This window comes from Peromyscus eremicus, chromosome 16_21 (assembly GCF_949786415.1).
Source record: "Peromyscus eremicus chromosome 16_21, PerEre_H2_v1, whole genome shotgun sequence".
In the NCBI taxonomy this organism is placed as follows: Eukaryota; Metazoa; Chordata; class Mammalia; order Rodentia; family Cricetidae; genus Peromyscus; species Peromyscus eremicus.
The window spans coordinates 4,744,874-4,757,376 of NC_081432.1; the positions used below are offsets into that span (position 1 = coordinate 4,744,874).

The following is a 12,503-nucleotide window of genomic DNA, read 5'->3' on the forward strand; positions in this document are numbered from 1 at the left end:
GGTTATCCACAGCTCCATAATGGTGGTGAGGCCAGCCTGGGCAACATGAGACTGGTCTGAGGGAAAAGAAGAGATAAGAACGACCACAGATCAGCCAGGATACGGCGGCCCATGCCTGTGGTCCCAGGAGGATTGCCAATTTGAGGACAGCTTGGGCCACGTATCAAGACCTCATCTGAAAAAAAAAGCCAGATCAAGGATAAGGCTATAGCCATGAGGGAGGCCCTTGCCTAGCATGCACAAGCTCCAGGTTCAGTCCCCAGCACTGAAAAGGAAGAGAGCCTGGCATGATGCCCACAGCTGCAGTCTCAGCGTTTAGAAAGCAGAAAGAGGAGGGTCACAACCACTTTGAGCTCTTCATTTGTCTGGTTAGCAAATACCAGGCCCCCCTGGGCTGCACAGCAAGATCCTGGAACAAGAAATGCTTTGGGCGGGGGCGGAGATGGGGGCTTGAAGCTTCATAGGTCCATTAAGGAAACATGATTGAAATGACAGTGAGCCAAGACCCAGACAAGCCCATGACATAGTAGTCAACTCAGGCTAGGCGGATGGCTCGCTTGTTTGGCACATGAGCATGAGGACCCAAGTTCAGCCCTCAGCACCCACATAAAAAGCTGGGTGCAGTGGCACGAGCTTATAAGCCCACTGCTGGAAGGCAGAGGCAGGAGGACCTCTGGGGACTCTCTGGCCTGCCAGCCTTGCTTAATCTGGGAGCTCCTGGCCAACCAATGAGAGATACTGTCTCTAAAACAAGGGAAAGCTTATTGAGGAGCAACACCCAACGTTGACCTCTGACACGCACGCATGCATACACACACACACCCATGCACACACGCACACGTTACACACACAGACATCTCACAACACACACACACAGACGTCTCATGTACACACCTGTCTCACACACATCTCACACACTCGAATTTTCTCTCACACACATACACAAACACACACACACACACACACACACACACACACACACACACTCATAGCTCCCTACTGCTTTACTTCCATTTCTTTTGTTTGTTTTTCAAGAAAGGATCTCATGTAGTCTGGGCTGGCTTCAAATTCAAATCTGTAGCAGAGGCTGGCCTTGAACTCCTGGCCCTTCTGCTACCACTTCCCAAGTGCTGGGATTTCAAACTGCACATTGGCTCCCTGTAGTGAACACTGAAGCTTATGGAGAGCTGACCACAACCCTGGCCTGTTCCCAGTGAACTCACTCATTCCTCACAGCAACCGTATAAGGGGGAGAGGGTTGTTCAGAAGATGAACAGGAAGCTGAGACAGTCTAAACAAGTGGCCCAGGGTCACACAGTGAGTAAGAGCCTGGAATTTACACTCTGGAGGTTTGTCCTGTCTCCAGAGCCAATTATAGTTACTGCCCACACCAAAGCCTGCCTTGTTGGAGGCCCCAGGTTTTGGCACACTGTTACAAGGAAAATGAGGTAATGTGTTGTATTTTGTTAGTTTGGTCTGTATCTGAGTTTCTTAGCATTTGGGATCTTCCCTGGTTTCAGGACATTCTTGGTTTGCCTTAGCTCAATTTCAGCAGCTCTGTATTAGATTAGAGGTCCCCATCTTCACAGGCCTGGCTGGAACAATAAAGGAGATTGATCCTGGGTGAGTGACCCGAAGATTACCTTGTGGCAGGATGACTTTTCCCTTGGTGCCTCCAGACTGAGGCTTAGGAAATGGGGAATGAGGGAACATGGTAAATGTTACCTATGCTTGGGCCACAGGCGAGAACTCCGAGACCCCAGTAGGCGTCTACCAAAGCAGGCAAGCATGTGGTAGACCTTTGCCCGCCTGGCCCACGTCTCTGCTTCACCTCCCCAGGGGAAAAGCTGCTTGAAGGGCAAGTGTTCCAACTGGAAGACGGGACCACTGCGTACATTCACCAGGTGACGATACAGAAAGGTGAGGCGCCCCAGCACAGCCCTGTGCGGAGGGAGGCCTGGCAGCCCTCCCTCAGGCAGCCTCTATGGCCACAAGCTCCAGAGGATGGCTGGCCTTGCTCTCTTCACAGAGTCTTTCTCCTTTGAGGATGGTCAGCCTGTGCAGCTGGAGGATGGCAGCATGGCCTACATACACCACACACCCAAAGGTGGGCCTGTGGGCATCATGGCTGGTGAGGAAAGGAGGCAGAACTGGCGGGGGCAGGGGAGTCAGCACAGGCGCTATCTTCCCTGAAACACAGCTATGCTTCCCCAAGAGCAGCCTTGCATGCCTTCCCAGACCATAGGAGCAGCTGCCGCCTCTGCCCTAAGGCGGCCGCAAGTCTTAAACATCGGCATAGGCCTTGCTGCTGACTTTGGCACCACACCAGCCACCAAGACCTAGGCCTTTCCATTGGGCCTGAGGGAATTATCACAGACCAGGGAAGAGAAACTTACTCATCTCTAACAGTGAAGGATGCTCCTCCAGAGGCGCACAGGTGCAGTGGCTCACACCTACGCTCCCATTACTTGGGAAGCTGAGGTGGGATTGCCAGGAGCTCAAGATCAGACTGTGCTCCTTAGTGTGTTTGGGGCTAGCCAGGGCTACGGAATGAGACTGTCTCAAAGACCCAACAGAAATAGTTTCTGATGTACAGAGGAATAATCAGTTAGTCTGGAAGTGGTTTTGTGGGCAAACACGCACAAGGCACTGCATTCATGCTGGAGCATACACAGCAGAACAGAGTCAGATGGGCCCGGTTCAGCTGTAGGCTAGCTGTGGGGGATGAAGTGATTGTACACAGAACAGATTCAGGGAGAGCTCCTCTGAGCCAGGGTGGATGGACTCCTCAGGTACTAGGCTGCTTACATAGCCCTAGATAGATAATCATGTAAAATAGGTATACAGATAGACAATCACCGAGAATGAATCATAAAGAAATTTACAGTTTTGGACTGAGAGATGACTCAGCAGTTGGGAGCACTTGGTGCCCTTAGAGAGGACCCAGGCTTGGTTCCCAGCATCCCCAATCAGGCAGTATACCAATGCCTGTAGCTCCAGTTCCAGAGGATGCAGTGCTTTCTGGCCTCCTTGGCCTCCTGTACACATTGGTGCACATAAACTCCCACAGGCACCCATGCATACACTTCAATTTTTAAATCTTGAAACTTCTTTGGCATACATCTAAATTCACTGTTCTTGAAGACAGATGCAGATTTGCAGCACAGGATGATGATGGCTGAGGAGTGTAGAGCATCTTCAGCATTTCAGATCTGACCAATAGTTTCATTTTATAATCATCATTGCTAAGTGCCACTTCACATCATGTAGTGTAAAATGGCAGCCATGTGCTTGGGGCCATCTCAAAAGGGGTTGGAAATTCTGTCCTAATCCCAAGCCAAAATTCACCTAACCATTTTTTTCTTTTGGTTTTTTGAGACAGGGTTTCTCTGTGTAGCCTTGGCTGTCCTGGAACTCACTCTATAGACCAAGCTGGCCTTGAACTCACAGAGATCCACCTGTCTCTGCCTCCTGAGTGCTGGGATTAAAGGCATGTGCCACCACTGCCCAGCTTCACTTAACAATTTTTGTGAAATTCAAATCAACAATTCAAACTGCAATTTTTAAAATCAAACCTATAACGCAATATAATCCAAAAGTAGACTGATTTGATATTTATTGAACAACAACAATAGAAAAATATTATTTTTATTTTCTGTAATTAAACAATTATGCTTTTGTAAGAGCAGGACACCTGTATGAAGAGTTAAAACTGCAAATCATAACACAGTCTCCAGTCTGAGCTGAGGTGTTTCAGAAGGGTTGGTTTGTGTTGTGTGGCTTGACAGCATGCAGAACACAAAGTGCATGTTGTGTGTTCAGAACGGAGGCTGTAGTGAGGTCACAGGTACGACACTAGCAAGCACCCCAGAAACATCTCAGAGTCACTGCGCATTTTGTTTTGATTCAGTTTTTAGCCATTGAAATGTTTTTTCACAACTCCAGCATTCAGTTATGTTCAGCCGTCTGGGGTCACCATCCACAGTCTAAGCAGCTGGGAGCTAGGGCTCAGCTTCTAGCTGAGGGGTGGCAGGGTGGGCTCAGCACTCCAGACAGGACCAAACTGTGCAGAAGTGGAAAGGCGCATCTGAGGATCTCCTGGAGCAGGAAGGCTGGGAAACGGGGCAAAGGGATGAGAGCCAAGGCCAGAGTACTTGGGGCTCATCAGAACAGAGCTCTAGGTCTTTATCCTAAGACCAAACAAACTGGAATGTGGGGCATGATGAGTACCTGGGCAGGGAGCCCTTGGAGGTCATCTATGTCGAGATGATAATGGACCCTGGGAAGCCTTGTCCTTATGAGGGACAGTCCCAGAAGGACCAACCAGAGAAACGTCACCACAGTGAGAGACCCCACACTGAAACCCCCATTGGTGAACTCACTGCTCATAATTGAAAGTCAGGGTCTCAGCTGGGTCTCCCCGTGTGGCATCAGGACTAACTTCATGTGCCCCGTAGAGGGCTATGACCCCAGCGCCCTGGAAGCTGTCCAGTTGGAGGACGGCTCCACCGCCTACATTCATCACCCTGTGTCTGAGCCATCGGACAGCACCGTCCTGGCTGTGCAAACAGAGGTGGGCTTGGAGGACCTGGCCGCAGAGGATGAAGAGGGCTTCAGTGCAGACACAGTGGTGGCCCTGGAGCAATATGCCAGCAAGGTGAGCACGCAGAGCCTGGCACTGCCATTGCTCAGGAGAGGAGGGCCTCACCCGTCCACCACCTCTTGGAACTAACTGCCAAACCTTACTTGTCTTGTCAAATGTAGAGGTCGGTGCCTGGAACCCCAGCACTTGGCCTGTGCAGACAGGAGCTTGAAGCCAGTCTGGACCACACAAGATCCTATCAAACCAAAAGGAAGCATAGAACTTTACCTCTAGAGAATAGTGGCAGGCCTGTGCCTGAGCGCAGCCAAGGCTACTCTTGCCTCAGCCCTCTACCCTGGCTCCTGCTCTTCTCTCATGAGTCCTTTTGACCCACTGGGGCCATGACAGACAGCTGTGGGCACTTAGCGTTTATGCCGCCTGAGGAGGGAAGGCTACTGTAAGGAACGGTGGCTTGCGTGGCAGAAAGTCAGGCCCAGCCCCACTAAAGCGCTTGTGATAACTATCTGCTCTTGGGAAAGCTCTGCCGTGTCTTGACTGGTTTCCCATCCACCGAAGTGCATGCTGGTGTATCTGCAGCTTCTCTGAGACTCACTCAGTCACTTGGTAAAGTGAACCCAGTAGGCAGTGAGCAGGCCATGTGCACCAGGGCAGCTAGGATTCTTGGGACATGAGGCTTGACGAGAAGGCTCTGGTTCTCTAAGTCTCTGCTGGGCCTGTTGTCCTACCTGCTGAGGACAGGAACAGAGGCCTGTGGGCCATGGGCCTGTTCCCACCCTGGGCTGACCACAGAGACTGGTGGATGGGCAGTTTCCCAAACCCTGGCTAGCCTGCATGCTGGGAGAGTTGGTTTTATAAGCTGTAAGAGAAAAGAGGAAATTCTCATGCCTCTTCAAAAGGGAGCACAAAACTACCACAGGCTACTCAGGCTCCATCTCCTTTCAGCCCCTCCGCCTTAAGGGATGTTAAAGGCCAGGGGTGAGGCCGAAAGAGAGCTGGGCTCTCTTAAAGCTGGTCAGTGCTGGCTCTGCCACTGCCCAGTCCAGCCTCGGGCTAGTCCCTCGCCTCCCAGACCGGAGCGGAGTGAGTAAGCTAAGAAGGATCTCTTCCAGCTCTGATGACTTGGACCCTCACCCACTGTCGCCGCTGAACCCTGGCCTCCTGGGGGCGTGGTCAGCAGGACTTTCTAACTCGGCCTAGTTCAAGTGCAGCCATCCCAGCAACTCTGCTTCCCACCTTCCCAGCTACCCCGGAGATCCTTCCAGCTTCCCTGTACCACTCAGCCCTCCCTGTACCCACCGGGGCTGCACCATGACTGCATGTCAGCCGTTCCTCATGTAGCCTGTCTGCTTGCCTGTCCCAGTCTGTCTGGATGTGTTTCTCTGCCTCAGAGACACTCTCACACACACATCATTTATGTATATACAATAATAAAAGGACATTTAGAGAAGGAGTTGCAGTTCTAAGCACATAACTCAAGGGACTGAAGGACTGGTGTGTTCTTGTTCCAGCCCTTCCCTCCTAGAGTCCAGCCTGTGGCCACACGGAGCCATGGCATGCTGTGGGGTTTGAGTGAGAAGGTTTGAACACTTGGTTCCCAGTTAGCAGTGCTCTTTGGGGACAGTAGGAAGTGTGCCATTGGGCATGGACTTTAGATTTAAAGCCTCGCCACTGCCAGTCACTCTCTGTCTTGTGTGTGTTGGAAGATTGAATGCTCAGCTTCCTGCTCCTGACCCAGGAGTTTAGTTTGGTCATTGAGTCTTAGGCTACAGCTGGGGCTTGGATCCTCCCTTCTCATCCTCTCGGAGTATGCATAGGGACACCAGGATTTCTTTTCTTAGGTTCTGCATGATAGCTCGGCTCCCCATAATGGCAAAGGGCAGCAGGTCGGAGACAGAGCTTTCCGATGTGGCTACAAGGGTTGTGGACGTCTCTACACCACCGCCCATCACTTAAAGGTAAGGGCTGATGGACAGCTTTCAACCCTGTCCTCTTCCTGGGAAGGCTGTAATTCTACCCCGGCACTGCCCTGGTCCTGGTCCTCCCCTCATGCTACCTGCTGGAGGAAGAGGCATGTTCACACACGTGTCTGCAGAGGAAGCTGCGACAGAGTGTGGGAGGGAAGAGGACCAGAGAGCGGAGCCCATCCCCCATCCTACTGAGTTCTGGGTTTGCTTTTCCTCACAGGTACATGAGCGGGCTCACACGGGTGACCGTCCATACAGGTGTGACTTCCCTGGCTGTGGAAAGGCCTTTGCCACAGGTAACATACCTGGATGAAGACAAGGTCTGCTTCCAGTTGAGGGCAAAGGGTTCGAGGTCCACTTGAGGACCTCCTTGAAGGTGGCCAAGCTGACCCTGCTGTCCCAGAGAAACCACTGAGGTGACTGTGGGGGCTGGGCCTCCAGGAGAGGCCGTGTCTTGAGTCAGCTCTGGTTCACCAGCTGTGAGCTCCTGAGGACTCGGGCCTCTCTGTCTGTTTCCTTTGTAAAACAAGGACCCTGGGTCCTGCTTCCCTAGGCTCCCTTTGAGTTTCATGTTCTAGAATGTCTCCATCTGGCCTTAGGAAGTGTCACAGGGCACAGTGGGCTTTTCCTGGGCAGGATGGGGCAGAGGCTGACCTGGCCCTCTGGAGCCTCCCAGAAGATCACTTTAGGTAGAGAGTCTCTAAATAAGTAAAGTAGGCATTCAGGGATGAGGTTTCGCTGGCTGCCCTTCTTACATCCCACCACACATGGATAGGCTATGGGCTAAAAAGTCACGTCCGTACTCATACGGGTGAGAAACCATACAAGTGCCCAGAAGAGCTGTGCAGCAAAGCCTTCAAGACCTCAGGAGACCTGCAGAAGCATGTCCGGACACACACAGGTAGGCTGGGCCCACCACCCCGTCCACAGCGGCCGGGGGCTCACTCTGTTTTTCAGACTGAGTCCCAGAGCTCGGAGCTATCCCTTCTTACCCTGGTGCTCCTGAGTCATCCCTCTAATCCCTGTGTACACAGGTGAACGCCCGTTCCGGTGTCCTTTTGAGGGCTGCGGCCGCTCCTTCACCACCTCCAATATCCGCAAGGTACATGTGCGCACCCACACAGGCGAGCGACCCTACACCTGCCCCGAGCCCCACTGTGGCCGGGGCTTCACCAGCGCCACCAACTACAAGAATCACGTGCGCATCCATACAGGTGGGCCGGCTGGCATGTGAGGACCGCCCTCTCCAGGCCCTGTCTCCCTCTCCTGTGGGCTTCCGATTTGAGACACCTCCCAGTTTCAGCCCTTCTCTGCCAGCCACTCTGGGCTGAGTTGGGGTGGGTCCCCCAAATGACTGTCACCTCCCATGAGCAGTTCCCCATTGGTAGTTGGGTCTAGTCTGACAGGTCCCGCCCACCCTCTGTGGACTTGGACAGTTCCTAGCCACATTTCCACCTCCCTGAGGTCTCCCCATCCACTGAGTTTTTGAAGGAGGCCAGGGTCAGGAGTGATCTGGAAGAAGCAAAGTGAAATGTCACCTCATCCCCTCCAAGCCTCACCTGCGCATATGCCTCTGGTGTCCCCACCCTTCCGGTGTCAGACCCTGTCCAGCTCTCCACTGTCGTTTCTCACCCTGTTCCCATTTCTCACCCTCCCTGACGCTGCGTTCCACCCCACTGTCTCCCCTTCTGTTCGCGACCCTTGACCCCCACCCCACATTATAATGCCATGCCTTACTCCCTTCTCGGAGCCCGACCTTGCTCTCTGCACCTCATCTCTGGGGGCAGGGGTCCCACTCCCATGCCCTCCTGTCTCCCCAGCCCCTGCCACTCAGGCTCAGTTCTCAGCCCCTGTCCTCTCCCCCGGCTTCCCTTCCCCAGCCCTGTCCCCAGCCCTGTCCCCTTAGCTTTCCCCTCGCCAGCCCCAGTTCCCGCCCCCTCACAGCCCAGTGTCCCCAGGGGAGAAGCCATACGTTTGCACGGTGCCAGGCTGTGGAAAGCGCTTCACTGAGTATTCGAGCCTGTACAAGCACCACGTGGTGCACACACACTGCAAGCCCTATACGTGCAGCAGCTGCGGCAAGACCTACCGGCAGACCTCTACCCTGGCCATGCATAAGCGCAGCGCGCACGGGGAGCTGGAGGCCACCGAGGAGAGCGAGCAGGCCCTGTATGAGCAGCAGCTGGAGGGTGAGGGAGCAGGAAGTGGGAGGCGGGGCCCGCAGGGCCTCTCCTGGCCTCTGGCAGCAGGTGACAGCCTGGGCCCTCCTCCCCTAGCTGCCTCTGCTGCTGAGGAAAGCCCACCGACCAAACGAGCCCACATTACTTACCTTTCGGAGGTGAAGGAAGAGAGCAGTGACATCCCAACCCAAGTAGCCATGGTGACCGAGGAAGATGGGGCCCCCCAGGTGGCTCTGATCACTCAGGATGGTGCCCAGCAGGTAGAGACCCTGGGCATGGGTGGAGCAGTTTCAGCATGGCTCCTCCAGTCTGGGGCTCTGGGGAGCCCCGAAGTTCCCAGCCTCAACTCCCCCCAGGCTCCTGTTTGTCTTTATGGACTTGAGAGAGCTAAGGCTGAGGGGACCGGTGTGGTCACCTGCTCCTCCCAGTCTTGTGTCCTCTGAGACTGATGTCCTCATCTGAATGATACGCATGTCCTCGAGAGAGTCCCGTCAGTGCTCGGGTCTTGAAGCTGGAAGTCTACCGGTGCTGCTGGCCGCAGGGTGTCCTGCCCCTTGGCCATACTCATTGTCTAGGGTGCCTCTTCCTTCCAGAATGATCAGGAAGATGAGTTAGGTGGAGACCCTGACCTGCGTGCAGCGGCTTCCAGAGGCCATGTAGTGGGAAGTAGACGAGGCAGCAGGGTGCCCTCAGTGGGCCTCTCTGCACCCGCAGCCCCCAGCCTGGCTCTCACTGCACGCCACACATGTCCAGCAAAGCTGCAGCTCGTCTCCCCCCTGTTGACAGGTCAGCCTGTCCCCGGAAGACCTGCAGGCCCTGGGCAGTGCCATCAGCGTGGTGACCCAGCACGGCAGCACCACCCTCACCATCCCCAGTCATCCTGACGAACTGGCCACAGCTGGCGCACATACGGTCACCATGGTCAGCGCCGATGGCACCCAGACGCAGCCCGTATGAACAGGCAGTTTGATTGTGTCCCTTCCCATGGGGGGAGGGGGGCATTAAACGTGCAGTCCAAACTAATCAAGACATTTCATGAAAGGAAGAGACCCTAAAAGGTCTCCCTACCAGGCCTCGTGCTATAGGGCTGTAATTACAGCCACCTGGGGGGCTAAGGCAGGAAGATCACAAATTGAAGGTCCATCTGGGCAACTTAGTGAGACCCTGTCTCAAGCTAAAGAGTAGAAAAGGTGTGGGGTACAGCTCAGCAGTAGAGTTCCTGTTGGGCGCATGTGAGGTCCTAGATTCAATACCCAGTACCAAAAAAAAAAAGTCTCCCCTCAAAGGCCAGGTATGGTGGCACACACCTTTAATCCCAGCACTTGGGAGGCAGGGGCAGGCGGATCTCTGTGAGTTCGAGGCCAGCCTGGGCTACAGAGTGAGTTCCAGGTCAGCCAGGAGAGACCTTTTCTCAAAAAACAAACAACAAAAAAGTCCCCTCAGCAACCCTTCATCTTTAAAGCAGACATCTCCAGACAGTGTAGAACAGGACAGGCATGGTGGCCTGCAGCTGTAATCCAGCTGCTCGGGGCTAAGACAGCTCAGGTCAACCTGGACAACTGGTGAGACCCTGGCTTAGAAAATGCAAAAACTTTTAAGGACTAGGGATGTAGCTTGGTTGCCGTACCTGCCTTAACTCCTGAGGTTCGGTCTCCAGTGCCCTCACTACCACTCTGCCACCCTCGGAAAAAGTCCTGCAAATTGAAGAAAAATCCAGTCGTGTTTAATTCTGAGCTCCAGGCTGCTTAGTCTGACCCATAACGGCTTTCTCCTCTGGGAATGTGTTTACTTGCATGGGGAGGGATGGGTGCTGCAGGTAGATGGAAGGAAGGTCTTTCTGCGTGTGTTTGCAGGTCACAATCATTACCTCCGGGGCCTTGGTAACTGAGGACTCAAGTGTGGCATCTCTTCATCATCAACAGGTGGCGCTGTTGGCCACAGCCAACGGAACACACATCGCAGTGCAGGTGGGTAGAGGAAAGGCAAGCGGGTCTGGGGGCAGCAGGGGTGGTGGAAGGGACCAAGTTTGGATTCCTCTCTGCCTACATCCACACATCTGAGGGACAGCGGGGGCATCCTTGCCTTGGGGGTGACTGAGGCAGTGACCTGAGGTGAAAGCTCGTATCTTGCGTCTTTCTCTTCACCCTGGAGATCAGAGGCTGGAGTACATTCCCTCCAAGGACCTTCCTAACCAGTTACTCTTTTTTGGTTTGGTTTGGTTTGGTTTTCCCAGACAGGGTTTCTCTATGTAACCACCCTAGCTATCCTAGAACTCACTCTGTAGACCAGGCTGGCCTTGAACTCAGAGATTCACCTGCCTCTGTCTCCCGAGTGCTGGAATTAAAGGTGTGTGCCATCACCCAGCCAGTCACTCCTTTATGAACTGCCTGGTGTCTCTGACCCTGAGGCGGCCTGTGGTCTGCCAAGGCCCTGCCTCGCAAGACTCTTCATTGCAGAGTTTCCTATATTAGGGCCATAGTAAGGAAGATTGGACGGTCACCCAGGCCTCTGTTGGGGTCTGGAAGGGAGGGTCTCACACTGAACTTCCTGCTGCACCTCTTCACAGCTGGAGGAGCAGCAGACCCTGGAGGAGGCCATCAGTGTGGCCACTGCTGCCATGCAGCAAGGGGCTGTGACCCTGGAGACCACAGTGGCGGAGAGTGGCCGCTAAGCCCGAGACGACTGTGCCCCCACACAGTGCCGGAGAAGGTGCCATGCTCACAGGCGGCCCGCCTCGGGGCCCTGGCGGTGGCTGACCCCAAGAAGATGGCCACAGAGGCCTCTGGGGTGAGAAGGCGGCAGGAAAATGACCTCTGGTGGACAGGGCTGTGGGCCACACCCAGGATGGGTGTCAGGCAGTGGGCAGTGGGGGCCGAGGACAACCAGCGTGGTCACCAGGCTGCCCTGGACACCTGCATTCCTCCATTGGGGGAATACTCGCTTCTGTCCACTCCTTTCTCAGAGAGATGGGGACTAGGTGGATGAGGACTGGTCTACCACCAGGGGAAAGGTATACAGTTCTTCAGCCCAGCGCCTCCCAGCAATAACCACCTCCTGGGGGTAGGGTGGACAAGATGCCTAGCCACTTGGCACCAGGAACTTCCTGCCACCACAGTCAGAATTAATTCCTCAGGGGCCTGTGGCTGGAGTGGGTTCCCAGGCCGTGGCTCCCCCGTGGCTCTTCTCTGTCTGGAGAGAGACAGAGAATGGCCTGTACCTAGACTGCTGGGATCGGGTTAATTTGTTTTGTGGTTTAGTTTTTTAATTCTATTTTGATAATTATTTTTTTTTCCTGCTGTGGGTGGTGGCGGCAAACGGGTGAATGAGTATTTAATAAAAGTTGCAAGTTTCCCCCTGGGTTCTTCCATTGTTTCAGGGCTGGGCGCTGGTGGCAGGGCCCACTGGGTTCCAGTCCACTTCCCTAGCCAGCACAACTCTGTGCAGCCTTCTCCATGGGTTCAGGCAGGAGGAAGGCCCCGGGAGAGATGAGCCCTGAGGAGCTGCTAGGAGTTTCTGCCCACACCCACGCCAGACAGGACTAGAGTGGCTGTGGTCCCCGGGCTGGGTCTGAATCTTGGGTCTCACCATGCTTGGGCTGGACGAATTCAGGTCTCTGTCTTTCTGTCGTTGAATGGAGCCTGAGTCCTTCCCTTCCCAGCCACTGCCACACGAAGCCCCAGGTGAGGGACCTCCCCAGGCTTGCTGAGGTTCTAATGCCTCACTGCTGTCGTGCTGACATCCTAACTCTGTCACCCA

General features: G+C 54.3%; 1 protein-coding gene across 1 annotated transcript in view; it reads left to right on the forward strand.

Annotated features, from left to right (window-relative positions):
* Positions 1-12,098, forward strand: part of Znf76 (zinc finger protein 76) — a 29,052-nt gene extending 16,954 nt beyond the window's left edge. Inside the window, exons 3-14 of the mRNA XM_059281807.1 lie at positions 1,840-1,920; positions 2,030-2,107; positions 4,458-4,657; positions 6,442-6,558; positions 6,788-6,863; positions 7,343-7,468; positions 7,602-7,781; positions 8,526-8,756; positions 8,844-9,007; positions 9,534-9,698; positions 10,601-10,714; positions 11,314-12,098. Coding sequence (XP_059137790.1) covers positions 1,840-1,920; positions 2,030-2,107; positions 4,458-4,657; positions 6,442-6,558; positions 6,788-6,863; positions 7,343-7,468; positions 7,602-7,781; positions 8,526-8,756; positions 8,844-9,007; positions 9,534-9,698; positions 10,601-10,714; positions 11,314-11,418 — 1,637 coding nt within the window. The 3' untranslated portion in view covers positions 11,419-12,098. The remainder of the gene's footprint in view (positions 1-1,839; positions 1,921-2,029; positions 2,108-4,457; positions 4,658-6,441; positions 6,559-6,787; positions 6,864-7,342; positions 7,469-7,601; positions 7,782-8,525; positions 8,757-8,843; positions 9,008-9,533; positions 9,699-10,600; positions 10,715-11,313) is intronic.
* Positions 12,099-12,503: the final 405 nt, after the last annotated feature.